General features: G+C 36.8%; 1 protein-coding gene across 2 annotated transcripts in view; it reads right to left on the bottom strand.

The window, feature by feature from the left end:
• Positions 1 to 5,362: 5,362 nt before the first annotated feature.
• Positions 5,363 to 21,555, bottom strand: part of SNRK (SNF related kinase) — a 64,359-nt gene continuing 48,166 nt past the window's right edge. For both annotated transcript variants that reach the window (XM_034404021.2, XM_087894230.1), the window contains 2 exons: positions 15,336 to 15,470; positions 5,363 to 6,650 (listed from right to left, as the gene is read on the bottom strand). In XM_034404021.2, the coding sequence (XP_034259912.1) occupies positions 5,441 to 6,650; positions 15,336 to 15,470 (1,345 nt within the window). In that variant the 3' untranslated portion in view covers positions 5,363 to 5,440. The remainder of the gene's footprint in view (positions 6,651 to 15,335; positions 15,471 to 21,555) is intronic.

Genomic DNA, 21,555 nt, shown 5'->3' with positions numbered 1-21,555 from the left:
TTGTTAATAAATTGAACAAAGATGCATCACAAAAGGAATGGTCATTTGAGCAGTTTTAAACTAGCTATTTTGTAATGTTAAAAGATATACAGCACGTTGAATAGATAAAACAGAGTTCACAAGAAGAACACTTTGCTTTGTATTTTTAGTTTTAAGATACGGATAAATCTCAAAATACAATGTAATTTAAAGAGTGCAGCACTCCTAAAATTTTTTACCTTCATAGTGGAAATATGTACTGAAGTGACAAGCAGCAGAGGGAAGAAGGAAATCTTAATGCTGCACATGCTGTGTAGTAGGAAGAAAACAAATGCATAGACAATCACTCATAAAGTAATCGCTAAAAATATAATAATAGTTTACCTATTACAACAGGGCCAATATGTCAGCTTTTCAGTGCTGAAACAGAAGACAAACTAATGTGTATATAAAGTTGACATGGAAGTCTTTTTTGCACTGATCAAGAGATCATTTTTATTAATAGAATTTTTGTCACACACCATGAATAGTTACATAGTGAAGAAAGCCAAACATTGCTGGAAGCAACTGACAAAGATAAACTGATATTTCTGTACCCTCTCTTAAAATGCTTAACTTTTCTGCATTCAGTTCTGCTTAATTTAATTGCTACTTGCAAAATTAATTCTCTGTCAAGATTGTCACATCTTAAATACAGATAAATTGCTAGAGGTACATTATATATTCATACAGAAAAATACAAGACTAGTTTTTCACAATATTTATATGCTACAGTAACTATAAGCAATTTGTAAAGACAAATTTAAGGGGTACAGAAAACTGTTACTTGTTCTATATAGTTTGGTCCAATATATTTTAATGTTGTGGTTATTCTCTCTCTCCTTTAACAGAGCAAAATACAACATACAATACATGCACAGCCATTCACTTGTGAACAGATGAATAAAAGACAACATTCAGGCTAACATCTGTACACCCAAGTAGTTCACCCAACCATACATAACTAAAGGCAATTTTACAGCTATGCAGCATAATGGTCAACACGGCTGATCTAAAGTGAGCACCATATATATATTTACACATATACATATATACAATTGTATATAAAAATGGAAGAAACAAAAACTCCTGCGGTTGGTCAAAAAGGTGCCATTCCTAGGCTGTACATAATATATATTTACAGCAACTTAAAAATAAAAGCTGCAACAAAGTTTATTGCCAATGCCCTTTATAAATTTCCCCTACTTTTTATATAGATGCCCTATTTACTGATATTTATGAACTGTCCATATTTCTGGCCCTTTATAAGATCCCTGCCCAAGAAAATTTCAAACAAGTATTTTCTATGGCTTCACTTATATATCAGTTCTTTCAGCTTTATGCATATATATGTATGTATATATATATGTATGTATGTATGTATGTATGTATGTATATATATATATATATATATATATGTATATGTATATGTATATGTATATATATATATATATATATATATATATATATATATATATATATATGTATGTATATGTGTATATATATATATATGTATATACACACACACACACACACACACACACACACACACACACACACAGAATCTTGCAGAGTACTTATGTCAGACTGGTAAAGCATCCAAGCAGTTTAAAACAAGATTGCAACAAGAGTCTGAAAAACAAAAATGAAATATTTCATTTATACCTTGCTACACTTGGGAAATAAAAAGTATAAATCCTGAATTAGGCTAGATATTAAAATACACTGCATGATTCAGAACTATAGATGAATCTGTATTTACTTGGAAAGAAGCCATGATGAACTCAAATGGCTTTCTAATAAAATGTTTTAGATTGTACCTTCAGAGAGATTTACCATACTAAAAAAGGAAGCATAAATCATAATCCAATGTAACAATTCTTTGGTGCTCTACAATCCATAATGTAAATGAAATGCATTTTACTTGACCATTTTGCTAGCATCACAATACTGAGCTACAGAGAGTATTCGGACACCTTCACTTTTGTCAATTTTGTTATGCTGCAGCCTGAATCTACATTTGTTGAAATTCATTTTTTTCTTATTAATCTACACTCAATACTCCATAATGATGAAGAGAAAACAGAATTTGAGAAATATCTGTAAATTTATTAAAAAGAAAAAACTGAAATATGTTGGTTTAAATATTCAGATCCCTTGAAACAATACTTGAAATTTAGTTCAGGTGCCTTCCAGTTCTCTTGATTATTGCTGACATGTTTCTATACTTTCATTGGAGTCTACCTGTGGTAAATTAAATTGGTTGGACATAATTTGGAAAGGAGCACACCTCTCTATAAAGGCTTCCCATGCTGCAACATGCTGTTGCAGAGCAAAAGCCATGAGGCCAAAGGAACTGCCTGCAGAACTCAGAGACAGGATTATTGCAAGGCACAGATCTGGAGAAGGCTACAATAAAATTTCTGCTGCATTGAGGGTTCCTATCATAATCTCAAACAGAAGACATTTGACACAACCAAGACTCTTCCAAGAGCTGGTCGCCCAGTCAAACTGAGCAATCAGGGGAGAAGAGCCTTAGTAACAGAGGTGACCAAGAACTTGATGGTCACTCTGAGTTCCAGAGATCCTGTGTGGAGATGGGACAGAGTTCCAGAAGGACAACCATCACTGCAGTCCTCCACCAATCTGGCCTTTATGGCAGAGTGGCTAGACGGAAGCCTCTCAGTGCAAAACACATGAAAGCCCGGTTGGAGTTTGCAAAAAAGCACCTGAAGGACTCTGACTGTGAGAAACAAGATTCTCTGGTCTGATGAAACCAAGCTTGAATTGTTTGGACTTAATTTTAAATGTTATGTCTGGAGGAAATCAGGCACCTGCCCAATATCACTCCAGAAATAAAGCATGGTAGTGGCAGCATCATGCTCTGAGGTGTTATTTAGCAGCAGGGATAGGGAGACTGGTCTAGGTTGAGGGAAAGCTGAATGGAGCAAAGTACTCAATGAAAACCTGTAGAATAGCACCCAGGATCTCAGAAGGTTCATTTTCCAACATGACAATGATCCTAAGCACACAATCAAGACAACACAGGAATGGCTTAAGGACACCTCTGTGAATATCCTAGAGTGGCCCATCCAAAGCCCTCACTTAAACCTTATTGAACAACTCTGGAGGGACCTGAAAATGGCTGTCTACCAACAGTTGCCATCCAGCTGACTGAGCTTGAGAGGATTTGCAAGGAAGAATGGCAGAAAATTCCCCAATCCAGGCATGCAAAGCTTGACACTTCATAGTCCAAAAGACTCAAGGTTGTAATTGATGCCAAAGGTGCTTCAATAAGGTACTGAGTGAAGGGACTGAATACTTATGCCAATATGATATTTAAGTTTTTTCTTTTTAATAAATTTACAGACATTTCTAAACTTCTGCTTTCACTTTTCATTATGGGATACTGAATGTAGATTAAATGAATGAGAAAAAATGAATTTCAACAACTGTAGAATCAGGCTGCAGGATAACAAAATTGACAAAAGTGAAGATAGTCTGAATACTTTCTGAACTGAATGTAAACTCTCTCAGACTACTGTCTGGGTTGCTGCTACATAATACCATCAGTTCTTACCAGCATTGCTTTGAAGACCCAGTGCACAGAGCAAGAAAATAAATCTTATATTTCCCCAAATTGGGAATATTTTATTCTAGATATATATTCAGAAAAGTTAATTCATCAAGTCAAAAGTATTTTTAACAGAAAAAGTGCCAAAACATTCATTTGCTGGCATTTCAGTAGCAAGGGGTTTTTAAAAAGCAAATACTCAAGAATGAAAGAAAATTGTTCCATGCAAACTTGTGTTATTGATTTGATTTGGAGAATTATTAAAGCAAATTATACATCACATTCCAAACTAAATGTCCACTTAAAATAATTTGTTTTCCAGTAAGATAATCAATGGTGCATTTTAAATCCATAGAGAGAACTTGGGATATGTTATCAAATTTATATGCCATCTATCTTGCCATGGGGTATATTCAAGTATTCCAATAGGCTCTGCTAATCTGAACAGACTCTTGTTTTATTCAGATTCCAGCAACTACGCCTACTCTCTTTTACTAGAAATGTCTAGCTGAATTGGCATTTTGGTGTTCTGAAGCATTTTTGATATAATTAACATTATACAAAAGTGAAATTACCTATCTTGTCTCATTTATCTGAATGCTCAAATTACTTTATTATATTCTTAATGAACTCTTTGTGACAATTCCATTAATAGTGAAAATATTTAACAGCATAGTGGAAAGTAAATTTGGAAAAAAAACCTTTGCTTTTTCAATATCTTTATCAACAGTTACTACATATGAAATGATTTATTGGAATAGATATCAACTAGAGATCTATTTAAATAGACCTCAGCTACCACAAATTGGTCCATTTTAAATATTTTGCACAATACCTTACAACCCATTATATTAACAGTAATGAATGCTTTCCCTTGAATGGGGAAAATTTAAATTACACTATTTCCTTATTAGATAATTCTTTTTAAAAAAGATTGTCTGCATTTAATTATGGGGAAAGCTGCCTTGTAGATTTTTTTTTTTAAAAAAATCTTGTCTATATCAAATCAAGATCTTCATTTCAGCCATCATTCATGCATTTAAGACAAAGATGTGGGATTAAAAATCAAGCGTTCAAGATAACTTTTCAGTGCACTTTTGCTTTGTACAAGCCTTGAAATTCTGAAACCTCCAGAAGAGACTTCAGTATTAAAATTTTATTGCTTTGGTTCTGTTGCAAACACAGATAATTATGCCACATCTCATGTATTTTAAGTAACACAGAAGATCCGAACAAAATTTGTTGTTTTACAAAGAAACAAAATTTTTGTTTCTAATTTAAGTGCAGAATGTGAAACTACTAAGTGCTTAATTTATACTGGATTTGAACACAAGCCTTACTATAATCCCGATTTTCTACAGTAAAATTAGAAAGATAGAAAAATAACAAAAGCAATAGTATTTAGACTTATATACCGCTTCACAGTGCTTTACAGCTCTCTCTAAGCAGTTTACAGAGTCAGCATTTTGCCCCCAACAATCTGCGTTCTTATTTTACCAACCTCGGAAGGATGGAAGGCTGAGTCAACCTTGAGCCTGGTGGGACTCCAACTGCCAAACTGCACGCAGATGACAGTCAGCAGAAGTAGCCTGCAATACTGCATTCTAACCACCGCACCACTATGGCTCTTGGGTATGTTTGGAACAAAAGAAATTACTGGCTAGCAACATGCACAGTACATGCATTATCATAATAAGCAAAACTAAATTAAACTGTAATAAATTACTGCTTAAAGCCTATGTTAACATAAGAAGACAAAGTAACAAAAGATTCAGTGAAATAAAGTATTCACAGCTCTGAACAGGAAGATTGGTGATGTCAAGTAGAATGGGTTAAATATGACTATTGTCAAACAACATGACAGCAAGTTGTCTGACCTGATGTACATAATAATCCCTCCTTCGGATTTCGCTGAATATTCACAGATATTGTTTTTTCACATAGAGGTAGTTGTAGCACATTATTTTTCAAGTTCTTGTTCTTTATTCGTTCTAACTCATTTGCTGTATCTGACATTTGGTCAGAAAACAATTTTATACTGCTCAAAGATGAAACTGGATTTACACTCCCAGAACTTATGCACATTTTCCATGTTGATTTCTCCTGCACCTTCACACTGGAAAATGAAATGTTTTGGGGATCAATTATGTACTTAGTGCTACTGTGAATATGAGAACCTAAACAAATGCTCATCAACTTGAGACTTTCAACCAGATCACCCGCACTTCTTGATGACAACTGCACTGAATTACCAGATCCTGCACATCTGCGAGTGGAACCTGAATTATTATTCGTGCTTCCACTAGAGCCACTGGAAGGACTTCCACCCTCTTTATGATTATCACCAGGACTTGTTTTGTCAATCCCTCCATTTCCATTGCTTGGTTTTCCTTGTCCACTTCCATCTCCTTGATTTCCTGGAGGACCTTCACTACTATCTCTTCTATGCCAGGAATAAGTAAATCCACTGTCTTTATCTAGACGCCGCCTACTTTCTGAGTCATCATCACTTGTTTCTGAGCTACTGCAACTAGATCCACGACCCTGACTTTTCCTTCTGTGATAGCGTTTGTGCACTGTGCTGGGTGAAGCAATATTCATTTTTAGCCGACTTAGTTTGGGAGGTAAATTCTCATCCATATCAAATTCATCATCAGATTCCCCTTCCTCAAAAATCTGGTTAAGAACTGGGGCACTTTTTCGGGAAGTAAGACGGTTTGTAACAGAAGGCTTACGACGCAGAACAACTTGATTTGACAGAGAAACAATTTTTTTATCTTCTTCATCCTCCTCTTCATCTTCTTCCACTCTAAATAGGCACTTCCGACTACTAGTTGTAGGTTTTAAATTCACTGATGGAACAACTGAAAGTGCTGGTCCAGCCAATTCAGGAATATCTTCTTTCTTGACCGACTCAAGTGCCTTACTTCTATGTCCATTAAGAACATTTTCAGCATTACGAGCAGGAGATTGGGGAACAGCTGCATGGGACAATGGAGAAGCTGTAAGGTCATCATCTAAATCTTGGGGAACATCGATTTTTGTTGGCCATGATTGCCTAAAATAAACAAAATGGAGGAAACGGGAAAATGCAAATTTGATTAAAAATAAAAAGCAAAAATACTTCAAAGCAAGAGATTCCATGTTAAATGTTTCTCATTTTAATACAATATATTATGCTACAAATAATATAAAAAAGTAAGAAATAATATGTATTTTAAAATTAATCACATTTTATCCATTAGCCTGAGTTCAAATATTTGAATAATTAATTCTGTCTGGCTATACTTTAAACTTTAATTTCTTAAATCATTCCAGGTCATCTTTTGAAAACGAAGAGACAAATTAAGACATCTTATATCAACATATAAACAAAACAGAAATTCCAATATGTCTCAAACCAATCTTTGGATCCATTTTTTTCTCTCTCTCTTTTTTTTTTTAATTGAAAAAGTTTTTCAAATACAAATTTTCCCCCTTTCCCCCCCCTCCACCCTAACCCCCCTCCCCCTCCCCTCCCCCTGTGGCTTCTCCAAAATAAAACCCAAATTAATAACAGATTATATAATACTTTACCATCCTTTTGTACCACCCCCTATATACTAACCCTTTCTTTCTAACAATATTATTATATCCCCCTTATACTATACATTTCAAAAACAACATTCAACTGTAAAATTATATAATAAATTCTAATTTAGCAATTTCATCTATTCAACTCATAATCTATCCTTCTAACAATATCATTATATCCCCCTTATACTATACATTTCAAAGCAACATTCAAAGCAACTTTCAGCTGTAAAACTATATAATAAATCCTAATTTAGCAATTTCAACTCATAATCTATCCATTTCCTCCTCCCCCATATATATATCTCTTAATTCAAATCTTTTACGTATATTAATATAACATAACATCCCTTCTCCTAAACTAAACAATCAGTAAACTAACCTATCTCCACCCACTTTCCTACAGGTCTACATACATAATATTTTCAATATCTTTATTCTTCTACCCGTTCCACTAAAAAAAAAAAATATTTACATATATATATAAAATCCTCAATTGACTTTAAGTTTGTAATCCATATGATATCTTCTATAATGTCTCACGGCTGGATTGTTAATTCCATTACCCATGTTAGGGTAACATCACATCCTAATTCCAACAGTATGTTCGGTATCTTCAATTACCATCTGCCCCCATCAATAGTAAATATTTTCATATATAAAAAAAACCACCCGAGTGACTTTATATTTATATTCCATATAGTGTCGTCTATAATGTCATCCATCTAGATTATTAATTCCAACTTCCATGTTGGGGTAACAGCCAGATCTTCTGCATGCCCCAATCCCATAGTTCTCTTGCCTTATAGCTCAGCATAAACGTAATCCATTTGTCAAAGAATCCAAAGTAGAAAATTCCAATCCACTCAATTTATGGCCATCTTCACATCCCAAGAGTACAGCACTACAGAGATCTGTCACTCTCCTCAGGATAATATGAACTAATACTTTGCCTCAACTAAATTTCTAAATATTCAATCGTCTCTTGAGTAACTGGCATTACACTGTTGTTTGGTCTAAAAGTTTTTATTTTTGTAGGACCTGCTTTTTCTTTTCTTAACTTTTTGTGGCTTAGATCTCCATCCTGGTTTCCTTTCTATGAGTTGTATATCAACTGTTTGGTTTCCATGCTGGTCTGTAGCTTGATAAGTCATCACATTAGAATCCGAAGCCGCCTCTCTTGTATTTATAGGTAATCCAACTATAGCCTCCAAAGGAGAATCCAGAAGCGGCTCATCCACAAAAGCCTCTGTAACTTGTTGTTTTTCCGTTACCTCCACCTCCATCTGCTTAGCCTGAATTACAATCTCTTGTTGATTTTGCCTTTCTTTATTCCCCTCGTGTATTATACGTGGAGATGTTAAACCCATTTTGAAAACCTTATAATAAAATTCTTCCGCTTTTTCAACAGTATTTAATTGATATCGTTCTCCTTGATATCTCAATATTATACCAACTGGGACATCCCACCTGAATGGGATGTTTTGTTTCTTTAGTTCAGTCACCAAAAATCCAAAATCTTTTCTATCTTTTAACATCTTAGGCGGTAGTTCTTTAAATATCCAGATCTTCCTTCCATGCATTTCAAGAGTGGAGTTGAAAGACTTTTGCACAATATCATTTATTTCTTTATCAGTAAAGTAAATCACCACATCTCTAGGCAACTGCTTTTGCTTTGCCACCCAAGAATTAACTCTGTAGGCCTTATCAATCTTGCAGGATACATCTTCAGGGCTAACCTTTAAAATCCCAGCCAGAATTTCAGCAGACATCTTTCTCAAATCTTGTCTTTTATCTTCCTGTATTCCCCTAATTCTAACAGCAAATTCCATGAGTCTGAATTGCATTATTGTGGTTTCATTTTCAATCCTTTGTTTAATATTATCCACATTGTAAGTCTTATAGTCAGCTTCCTTTATTTTTTTAAACTCTACTTCTGAGCTTTTTTCTTGAATCCTTATTAAATCATTTTCAATTCTTTGTATTTTATTATCCAAATTATAAATCTTATCATCAACTTCCTTAGTGTCTATTTTTGACTTTATAATTTCATCCATCTTCAGAATTATTTCTATAAAACTTTTCATATGTTGCTTCAGAATATCATATTTTTGTTGAATCAACTCTTTAATTTCCTGTCTAAAATTTTCAAGATTCAGATTCACAGTCTTATCATGTCTTGCCATCTCCTCCAGTAAAAATTTCTTTAGGTCTATGAGGCCATTCTTCTGCATCTGCAAACTCTCAACTTGTTCATGTGATTTATAAATGGGAGAGCCCCCCCCCCCCCATGGCTTGGTTATCTGGCTTTGTCAGTTTTAGCGCCATCCTGCCACACAAATGATTTTTTTTTCTTTTTCCTTTTAAAGAAAAAGACTTCTCTCCAAACAATATCAATAACAAGTCTCTAAGAAGGAAGAAACATGAAATAAGAATTTTTCCTCTCACTTCTAACCAGCACTTTTGCTAGATACTTTGTAACTTTGTAATGTTATAAGCTATTCAAACGGAAGGACTTTCACTTTCAGCTTTTCTCAAGCCTCAGTCAGTCACCATTTTAAACTCTCCTTTTTCCTCCTTTCACTCTTCTTTAACTTTAAAATCAGTCTTGGGGTTAGAATACTTGCAGTTTAGGATCCCCGATCCGAATTTCATCCTGCTTATTCAGATGATCTGTTAGTTTCATTGATTAGTCCGGTCCCAGCGCCTGGCTCTGCAAAAAGGCAGAGTTCTCCCGAAGCCTGGAGCAGCGGCGAGCGGAAATAGGGAGCCACAACCTGGGGACTTTGCAGAGGGCTCTACCTGCCCTCGCCTGCTCTGTCTCACATTTCCTACAGGAAATGGAGTTTTTCGAGCCACCTTTCAGATGTAAAGGCGGCTCTTTACAGGCAACAGGGCTGGCGGTCTCAGAGGACCGTCTGGCGGCGACGGAAGCCAGACAGGAAGCCGATCCATTTTTTTCTCTTAATGGCATTCGTTATTTAATTAGTTGTTTTTTAAGTAACTAAAGTGATACTAATGTACTGATATGTAGTGCAACTTATTAGGACTTCAAAAGTGCCATAGTAATAATGGAAGAGGCAAGTCCAACAGATATTGTGGTACCTCCAGAACAATATTTTATAATCTAGCCAACACTGAATCCCATCCCAATGTCTGTGGCTCTCAAAAGAACTGCTGGAACCTTCCCATATGTAAGTGGGGCAGGTGACTGATATCCCAGCTTGGAGGCATTCAAATAAAAGAGAAAAAAATAGACTCAGAGAGCCAACTGTGCACTTTCTCAAAGTAAAAGTAGTGAAGACCATGTGAAAACAAATAGGTGAAAGAAAAATAATTGTATTGGTTTTCATGGAACCAATGGATAACCCACAGTGCCCTCTGAATATTGTTTTCATCAATGAGGAATTTGGATTAGATTGAGAATGAGACTTCATATATCAATTAATTTTTATGATTAGTAGATTTCTAGCCCAAATTTCAGATATGAAAATTTTAAAAAATGTTTACCTCCTCTGTCCTACTCATGTTTGATTGCCTTGTGTTAATTTTAAATTTGAGTTTTTAGGGAATCCATTCAACCAGTCTTATGCATATATTTCAGAAGTTCAGTCCTACTCAGTTAACATATTTCCAAATCTGCATGCAGATTTTCACTTTTAAAATATTCACAACTTTAAGCTTTAATCCTATTCTCAGGCTGGGCACCTCCCCCTTCCTAATTTTCCCTGTAAAAAAATCATCCTATCCAAAACCACTAAACCTTTTTAAAAAACAAAAACAAAAACAAGAATAGTGACACTGTAAGAAAATGTAAGTATGGGAAATGTTATCCTTCTCCCACCTTTATTTCAACTCCAGTTAAACCAATCATCCAGTTGCTACTTTGAAAATATATACTGCTGCTAATATCATGTATTGGATTTAATCAAATAAAACAAGTAGTATCTAACTTGCTATACTTTTTTTTCATTTACTAAAATAAGATTTCTTACTTCATGGTGGACCTGTTTAAATACAGTGCCATTTTTCTGAACTTGTTTGGGCTCTTTCTATACCATGTTTCTCCAAAAAGAAGGCCGGGTCTTAATTTTCTTTTGACCCCCGAAAAAACGGCTAGGCCTTCTTTTTGGAGGGTTCTAATTATTGACTCACCTTGCGGTGACGGCACTGTTTGCTCTGCCCAACAGGAGCCTGCTGCTGACCCACTTCTTCTGCGGCCACTTGCTGCCACACACACCCATTACCCTGGCCGCCGTTTTGCCTTCAGATGCCTGCCAGAAGGCATCTGCAGCCAATAATAGAGCTCCGGACTGATCCGGAGCTCTGTTATCGGCTGCAGATGCCTTCCGGAAAGCCCTCTGCAGCTGATAATAAGTCTGGAGCTCTGTTATCGGTTACAGATAACAGATGCCGTTAGGCATCTAAAGGCAAAATGGAGGCCAGGGTGATGCATGCGAGTGGTGTCAAACGGCCGCAGAAGAAGACGAGGCAGGTGTCGGGGTGTGCAAGGCCTGGTAAGTAGGGTAGCTCCACCTCCCCATCCCTACCCTAGCTTATTTTTTACCTGTGTACCTCGCTCCACCCCCTGCACCCTGGGGTAGGCGAGGTCTTAATTAAGGCTAATTTTATAGGTGGGGCTTAATTTGATCACATGCGCTCAAAAACATGATAGGGTTTCTTTTCAAGGTGGGTCGTCTTTTTGGAGAAACACGGTATATAATTTATTTTAGCCTCTACTATAGTGATTTTAAATAGTCTTCCTGAAGAGACTCTCCTAATTATATCTTCAGGTTCCTTATTCGATTTCTACATTTAAATTAGTTCGATATTCTTAGAGAGTTTATTTATTTTTCTATCTCCTGCTTTTTCATTTACAAAAGGCTGCAATAAGATTATCATTTTTAATTGATTTCTCTTTCTGTATCTCAAAATTAATACCATAATAGGTTTTTTTTTTTAAATATTAGAGAATACACTCTTATTATTATGCACACATCTTAGATTTAAGGCCTCTATCATTAAATTTGAGTTTAGCCTTGAAATTCATATATCTCCCAACCTGCAATTCATTCAGGTAAGGACTGAAAGGGAGACCTTTGTCTAAAAATCTACACATCATTCTATTTACTATGAGAAAGAAATGCATTATTGCTGAATGAGGATATATAAATGTATTATTGCTGAATGAGGAATTTAAGATTCGTGTGTGTGTGTGTGTGTGTGTGTGTGTGTGTACACACCCTGTTTCCCCCAAAATAAGACATCCTCTGATAATAAGCCCAATCGGGCTTTTGAGCGCATGGCAATAAGGCCAAGCGCTTATTTCAGGGTTCAAAAAAATATATGACAGATTCTTATTTTCGGGGAAACATGGTGTGCATATATATATATATATATATATATATATATATATATATGTGTGTGTGTGTGTGTGTGTGTGTGTGTGTGTGTGTGTGTGTGCGCGTGTATATATACATACATACATACATATATATATATATATATAATAAAATATACACACATATATACAATAGGTAAAATCTTAAATCTTACATATCATATTTACTATGAGAAATAAATGTATTTTGCTGTATGAGGGTATATATATATATATATATATATATATATATATGTACGTCTTTGGTTATTCGGGTCTTCTCCCACGTAAAATTGGAAGTGTCTTGGCGACGTTTCGACAAAGTCTCATTCGTCATCTTCAGGCTGGTGTTCTCGGCTTCGTGCTTCCAGGAGCAATGTGAGATCGCAGCTGTCTCTTCCTTTTAACTGCTAGTGGGGGTGTGAGCTGATTGGGTGGGAACTTGGCTGTGTTCTGATTGGGTGGAGGTGTGTTCTGATTGGTTAGGGGCTTGGCTGTGCTCTGATTGGATGGGGGGTTGGTTGTGCTCTGATTGGCTGGGGGTGTGTTCTGTTTGGGTGGGGGCTTGGTTGTGCTCATCTTAGTCTGAGTTGCAGGGGGATTTGAGCTGGTGAGCTGCGTTGTTGTTGTTTGGCTTCGTGTTTGTGGCCGTGCGAGCTCTTCATGGTGGGTGTCAGTCTGCTTCATGTATGGATTGGAGGGGTTTAAAGTGGCTAATGATGCAGCTGCGGTCTGGCTTCTGGTCCTTGGTCGTGGCTCATTATCAGTGTGGGTTTGAGTCTGCTTTCTGCGTGGATGTGTGGTGGTGACATCCTGTGTGGCTCTCGTGAGTGTGGGTCTGGTGTCATTCATCGTGTTAGGGACTTGTTTGTCAATAAGGGCGGGTTTCCAAATGGCTGGTAGGCGGGAGGTATCGTCTCGTTTGTTCATGCTGTGTGGGCGTTTTTCTATCTCGATGGCTTCTCTGATTATTCTGTTGTTAAAGTGTTCAGTTTTGGCGATAGTTCTGGTCTTTTTAAAGTCAATATCATGTCCTGTGGCTTTAAGGTGTTGGACCAGGGAAGAAGTTGATTCCTCTTTTCTGACTGAGTTCTTGTGTTCTTCTATGCGTGCACTTATTCGTCTGTTGGTTTGTCCGATGTATGTAGTGGGGCAGGCGGTGCATGGGATTTCATATACTCCTTGATTTTCTAACTCAATTTTGTCTTTGGGGTTCCTTAAGATGGTGGATATTTTCAAATCCAATGGCTCCCTAGGACACACTATCTACCAGAAGAAAACACACACAAACTGCTATCTGCACGCACTCTCACACCACCACCCTGCCCAGATCAACTCTGTAGCCAAGACACTCATTTCCAGAACAAAACGCTTAGCTGACGAACAACACCGAAAAACCGAACTACACACTCTCACTAACGTACTAACATCCAATGGATTCCAAAGAAATAAGATCACCAACCTAATCCAAAAAGAAACCCCCACTAAAATCCAAGACAGAGAACAAGAAAACGGCAAAGCCCTCCTCCCATACATAAAAGGCACCACAGACAGAATAAGCAAAATCCTCCACAAACATAACATCAAGACAGCATTCTGCACAAACCGAAAAATATCCACCATCCTAAGGAACCCCAAAGACAAAATTGAGTTAGAAAATCAAGGAGTATATGAAATCCCATGCACCGCCTGCCCCACTACATACATCGGACAAACCAACAGACGAATAAGTGCACGCATAGAAGAACACAAGAACTCAGTCAGAAAAGAGGAACCAACTTCTTCCCTGGTCCAACACCTTAAAGCCACAGGACATGATATTGACTTTAAAAAGACCAGAACTATCGCCAAAACTGAACACTTTAACAACAGAATAATCAGAGAAGCCATTGAGATAGAAAAACGCCCACACAGCATGAACAAACGAGACGATACCTCCCGCCTACCAGCCATTTGGAAACCCGCCCTTATTGACAAATGAGTCCCTAACACGACGAATGACACCAGACCCACACTCACAAGAGCCACACAGGATGTCACCACCACACATCCACGCAGAAAGCAGACTCAAACCCACACTGATAATGAGCCACGACCAAGGACCAGAAGCCAGACCGCAGCTGCATCATTAGCCACTTTAAACCCCTCCAATCAATACATGAAGCAGACTGACACCCACCATGAAGAGCTCGCACGGCCACAAACACGAAGCCAAACAACAACAACGCAGCTCACCAGCTCAAATCCCCCTGCAATTCAGACTAAGCTGAGCACAACCAAGCCCCCACCCAAACAGAACACACCCCCATCCAATCAGAGCACAACCAACCCCCCATCCAATCAGAGCACAGCCAAGCCCCTAACCAATCAGAACACACCTCCACCCAATCAGAACACAGCCAAGTTCCCACCCAATCAGCTCACACCCCCACTAGCAGTTAAAAGGAAGAGACAGCTGCGATCTCACATTGCTCCTGGAAGCACGAAGCCGAGAACACCAGCCTGAAGATGACGAATGAGACTTCGTCGAAACGTCGCCAAGACACTTCCAATTTTACGTGGGAGAAGACCCGAATAACCAAAGACCTACATACAAACACCCGCGAAAACCTGAGAAAACATATATATATATATATATATAATAATAATAAATAAAAAATAAAATAAAAAAATAAAATAAAATAAAATAAATATAATAAAATAAACAAAATAAAATAAAATAAAATAATAAAATAAAATAAAATAAAATAAAATTAAAACAAAAACAGTAAGTAGAATCTTAAATCTTACCTAAATTGCGCTTTTATATTGCTTGGACTTGCTGATCTGGTTTGTATTTCTTTTTCTTGTTTCTCTCTTAAAATGCGCTCTGCTAGTAAAAAGTAGGTAGCAGTGATGTGATTGTATTTGTTAGTTTCCAGAGCCCTGAAGAAATGAAATATGTATTAATGGTTTCCTCAAACTGGACATTTTCCCAACAAAGTACAGAAATTTGTACTTTAGACATCTTTACAAATGGACACTGCATTACTAAAAACTGGGAAATTAATGCAGCAAGTTCAATAATTAGACAACAATACCTGTGGTGTTGCAGTGGTTACAATGCATTATTGCAGGCTGACTCTGCTCATTGCTAGGAGTTTCGATCTTGACCGACTCAAGGTTGACTCAGCCTTCCATCCTTCCAAGACTGGTAAAATGAGGACCCAGATTGTTGGAGACAATATATTACTTTGTAAATTGTTTAGAGTGCTGTAAAGCACTATGAAGCAGTATATAAGACTAAGTGCTATTGCTAGACCTTGAGTTACGACTTATTGCTTATCAATTGTTTGAAGTTCCCTCCTCCCAGGTTATTTACTTACAACCCCGTTATGAAGTTCAGAAGGGCGTCTCTTCTCCACCTCCCACCACCTCCCCCCAATTACTGGACTGTATGCTGGACACTCAGCAACCAGCTTGCATTTAGGGTTGTTTGCAGGGTCCTGCAGAAGGTGACCAGATTTTACGACATTTTTGCCTATAACCAGCATTTACTTTTTTTTTTCTTTTTGGCAAACTAGCCATTAATAAACTGGTTCACTTAATGTCTGGAGCATTTGCTTAACAACCTCCATAACAAATGTTGGTTTGGTCAAGTGGATGACAGCTGCCATAATGGATGACCAGTACAGTCATAGATTGAGGACTACCTGTATATGAAAAAAAATCTTAGCTGAAAAAATGTTCTGGATTACAATAATTTATTGAATGTGAGTTTCACAATATTTGCAATTGCCAGATACAGCATACAACGACTTTCCTATATTTTACCATACAGCTCTACAAAAGAATTTCTGACACATGTTGCTAGATTACTGTCACAAATCTAACTATAATTAAGATTACTGAGAACTAATTTATTTTCAATGACTTTTTAGGATAATAACTGCTAAAAGAAGCAACATCAGGGACACACTCCCACTTTGGAGAAGTGGCACTTCAAGTGCAATGGATGGCCTTTTCTTCCTCACTCCTTCAGAGTTTGGGTGATTTATCACTACTTAGTGGACACCAGGAATTAAAGAAAGAAATTAATCAAGAAACACATTATCTTTAAACATTCAATACTAATGTCCTCTGCCCTCAAATAAAATCAAAAGCTAATTTAAAACAATGAGTAAAAGTAGTCCTTGAGTTACGACAACAACTGAGCCCAAAATTTATGTTGCTAAGTGAACTGTTTGTTAAGTGAATTTGCCCATTTTATGACTTTTCTTGCCACAATTGTTAACAGAATCACTGCATTTGTTAAGTTAGTAACATGTTAAATAAATCTGGATTCCCCATTGACTTTGTTGGTTAGAAAGTCGCAAAACGGGATTCACATGACCCAAGGAGACTGCAATAGTCGTAAGAGCCTTGGTGGTGCAGCAGACTAAAGTGCTGTTAAGTAGCACCAGCTGCCTGCAATTACTGCGAGTTCAAATCTCACCAGGCTCAAGGTTGACTCAGCCTTCCATCCTTCCAAGGTAGGTAAAATGAGGACCCAGATTGTGGGGGCAATAAGCTGACTTTGTATAAATATACAAAAGTATGAAAGCTATTGCTTAACACATTGTAAACCGCCCTGAGTCTCCAGAGAAGGGCGGCATATAAATCGAACTAATAAATAAATAAATAAAGTATGAGCCAGTTGCCAAGCGCCTGAATTTTGATCACGTAACTATGGGGACGCCACAACAGTTGTAAGTATGAAAAACAATCACGCTTTTCAGTGCCATTGTAACTTTGAATAGTCACTAAACGAACTGTTGTAAGTTGAGGACTATCTGTAATACTTTCCCCTCATATTGCTTCAACCAACTTGAAGTGAATGTTCTCACTTCAGAGCCTTCTTTGTAATTCTTCATAGAAACATAAAAGTCAGGGAGGCGGATTGACATCATGGCGATATGATGCATCTCCAGGGGGCTCCGTGGAATCACGCTGAATTTGATCTGCCAGGAGGTTCTGAGGAACCCAAATTGCCCTGGAGGGGCGATGAAGACAGAGAGGACACTCTGGATCACAAGGAGACCGCATACTCCTTTGATGCAGAGAAGCTTTCAATCCAGCGGGAAGAAAAAGACGGCCATTAGAAAGTCGGACTGGGGATTTAAAAACAAAATAGACCAAGTTGATACTCTGTGAAAATTGAAATTTGGACCCCTGGGACTTTTAAAAAGCTTTGAAGCAGATTAACAATTTAAGATAACAAAAGAGAAAGGAGAGAAATAGAGCAACAGTGACACCTACTGGAGAAAACTGCAGAGAAGTTTAAGTAATGTAAGTACTTTGGAAATATGACCATGGCTATTAAAGATAAGCTTGTTAGCCACAATAACACCTGCTTTAGCAAATTGTTTACATCAGACAGCAGAGACAGAGAGTGAAACACTAACATTTTAAACAGTGTAGCTCTTTGAAGTAAATTAAACAGATGAAGTAAATAGAAGGTGGGAATCAGCAAAGAACTTTCCCCCCCCTTTTTTGTGGGTGATATGCGAATTTGAGTGGTTGAACTTTGGGGTTTGGTGGGCCTAAGTGGATAACAAATTTATTAAACTTACTAAATCAATTAGGAAGAAAGGATTAGGGTTTGAAGAACCTGAAGACAAGGACCTTTATTTTTTATACGACTTTCCTCTCATCTGGGTTACAATAATAGCAAATTTGTTTGGAGACTTTGATGGTGATTTGATTTGTAAAAATATTGGTTAAATTGGTGAGGGATTGAGAAAATACTAGAAGATTGTTGTGTTATTGCTGACTATTTTTTAAAGGTCTTGAAGAACATTTGAAATGACTAGCACTTCAAATTTAAGTAAAGTAGGAAGAAAAAATACATCTGCGCCCTCAGCAGCATCAGCAGCTGCATCTAGTCCAGCAAGCCAAAAATCTTTGGATAGCATATTGCAGCAAGAAACAATGAATACAATAAACATAATGCAAGTAGAGCTGAAATTAATCCTCTAAACATTTCAAGAAGCCACAAAACATTTTGAAGACATGAAGGAAAAAATGGAAACGATGGATGATAAAATGGAAACGATGGATGACAAAATGGAGAACATTCAACAGGCAATAACGAAAAATGAACAAAGGATGCAGAAAACAGAAGAGAAATTAGAACAAACAGAAGAAAATGGAAGAGATGGATGGTAAGATTTACACAGGAAGATAAAAATCTTGAGAATACAGTAATTATGTTGGAGATGGATAAAGCTGAGTATTTCCTGAGATTCCAGAACATTGAGGAAGAAATAGGGGAAACCTTGCAGAGATAATGGCAGAATTGTTGGCGAATGCCATGGAGGGGACAAGCAAGATGTGTCTGCTGGAATGGATGAAATATTTAGGTATGTGTCAAGAAATAAATTACCTAGAGAGGTACATGTGAGATTTACCAAGAAGGCACTAAGAATAGAGATATTTCAAAGAGCAAGAGATAACCCATTGAAATATAAAGAAAGAGAAATAATAGTTCTGAAACAAGTCCTTGAAGAGTAAGAGATACGAGAAAACAATAACAATTTCTGACAAGACAATTAATTAAACATGAAGTAAACTTCAGATGGTTGATACCCGAGGGAATCCTGGTGAACTGGAGGGATCAAAGGCATAGACTGGGTACCATAGAGAATGCAGAGCAATTTTATGATGAGCAATTTGGATCATGAGGAAAAAAGAGAGAAGAGATAGATGACAAGAAACAAGAAGAAACATCAGGAGGAGGAAATGTACAACAACAAGAAGATGAAGCAGAATCAAAGGAGAGAGCAGAACGAGAAGGTGCAAAGATAAAAGATCAGAGAGAAATAAGAGCAATCACAACAAGACCTATCTACAAGTAAAACTATGGAAGATGAAATAAAACTATTGTTGATTAATATAAATGGACTGAATTCTCCTATGAAAAGGAAAAGGGCTTTTAACAAATTAGGAAAGTTAAAATTAGATTTTATTTGTCTTCAAGAGGTTCACGTGAAAAAACAACACAATAAATTATTGGAATATCCTAAAATTGGGAAATTATACTTTTCATTAGCACAACAAAAGAAAAGAGGTGTGGTTTTATATATTAAAGAAACAATAAAAACAAGACAAATTTTTGAAGATGAAGAGGAGAGGATATTGATGGTGGAGGTAACAATGAATTATAAACAAATACTTTTGGTAGCAATATATGCACCAAATCATAAATGAAAATTTTTATGAAAAGTTGCGTAAGAAAATTACTGAATTGGAATATGAAAATATTTGTATGGTAGGAGATTTCAATAAAATTGTAGATGCAGAATTGGACTATAAAAGCAGTAAAGTAAGTAAAAAAACCTAGAAAAACGATTCAAAAAACATTTTTTAAAATAGCGGAAGAAATAGGTATTCAAGTTGTATGGAGAAAAATAAATCCTACAAGAAATCAATACTCATTTTATTCAAACAGATATATGTCCTGGTCAAGAAAAGATATGATATGGATGTCACCGGAATTAAAGTCAAATGTGCAAGAAATAGAAATAGAAACAAACACTTGGGCAGATCATAATTCAATTGGAGTTAAATGGAAAGGACAAAAGAGGAAATAGAGATGGATATTGAATCAATCAATTCTAAAAGGCAAGGAATTCATACAAAGTATGGAAAAAGAAGGAACTTCCGGTTTGGCGTCCCGGCGATGCAGTCAGGGAAATAGCGGCGCTCTGATGAGCCCCGCAAAAACCTTGGCTGGCAAACTGCCGCTGACAGGTCTGCAGACCAATCCTGTCCTGAAGGGACAGGGGAAAGAGAGGGACCCCTTAGGTGGCCAAGAGGAACGGGCAAGTTCCTCGGGGCCAAAGGAAACCCTCTGAGTCAGTGGCGGGGGACGGCAGCCATGGCGGCTGCCATGAAGCCAGGACAAATCGGGACAAGCAATGTGCAGGAATAAAGGACGATGTGCTTTGGAGCCAGGTGAGTGACACCAACCTAGACGAGAAGCAACATTTGAATAAGGATATTTACAAAAAAGTCCCCCAGCCTTAATTAGCGGCTGAAGATCTGTGGGGCTTGAAGATTTTGCAAAACAAAGAAAGGAGTTAAAGACCCTTTAAGAAAATTACCTTAACACTGATTGATTGGAATGGAAGGACTATTAACTAAATAGAGCTGAATACTTTGAACCTTCTTGTTAAAACTGAAATGGATTTGACTTTTGGAAAAGAGAAAAGCAATAACTAAGGATTAGGCTTTTTTAAAAGCCATACAAAGAGTTTAAACGGATTGCTATATAATTGTTTCAAAATGGTGATTGAAGCTGGGACTAAGTGAAAGTGCTGTCTGTGGATTTGTTTATTGCTGAAAAGAGCTTCTTTGACTTGCCACATATTGTGGATTACTTTGAAAAGAACTAAGGATTTTTGAACTTTGGAGATTCCTACTCTGTCTTTCAATGACTTTACAAAGAAAGAAGAAATACAATGGATTTAATAAACTTTTAACTAACTGGCGCAGCAACGAAAGGCCTGGCGCAGGAACAGAAGGGTAGAAGCTGATGGATTTTACTGGAATCAGATTTTACAACAGAATTAAACAGGATATGCAGAGTTTTAAGCACGGAAGTATTGACTTTGAATTGAAATACTAACGGACAGATAAGGAAATGAAGAAGTAAAATAGATAAAAATCAGACGGCAATGTTTGAATGCTTACTTGCTTAAATGGTTTAATTCTTAAGTAAGTTTTAAATAAAAATAAGAGGTGTTTATGGTATAATAGAGATAGAAAATAAAAAGAACAAAAGATAATTAAAATAGAAGTTGGAAGGTAAGGTGACTAAAAGTGATATTTTCTTTCTTTCTTTTTTTATTTGAAAAGTTTTACAAATACATTTTCTCCCCAGTTTCCCCCCCCCAAAAAAACCCCCAAACCCTCCCTAACCCTCCCCTTTTCCCCCCAGGACTTTCTCAAAATAAAATCCTAATTAAAAATACATTTTATGAAACTTAAA

The sequence above is a fragment of the Pantherophis guttatus genome, chromosome 4 (assembly GCF_059756535.1).
Source record: "Pantherophis guttatus breed Tessera chromosome 4, ASM5975653v1, whole genome shotgun sequence".
NCBI lineage: Eukaryota > Metazoa > Chordata > Lepidosauria > Squamata > Colubridae > Pantherophis > Pantherophis guttatus.
This window is presented reverse-complemented; position numbering and strand designations above follow the sequence as displayed.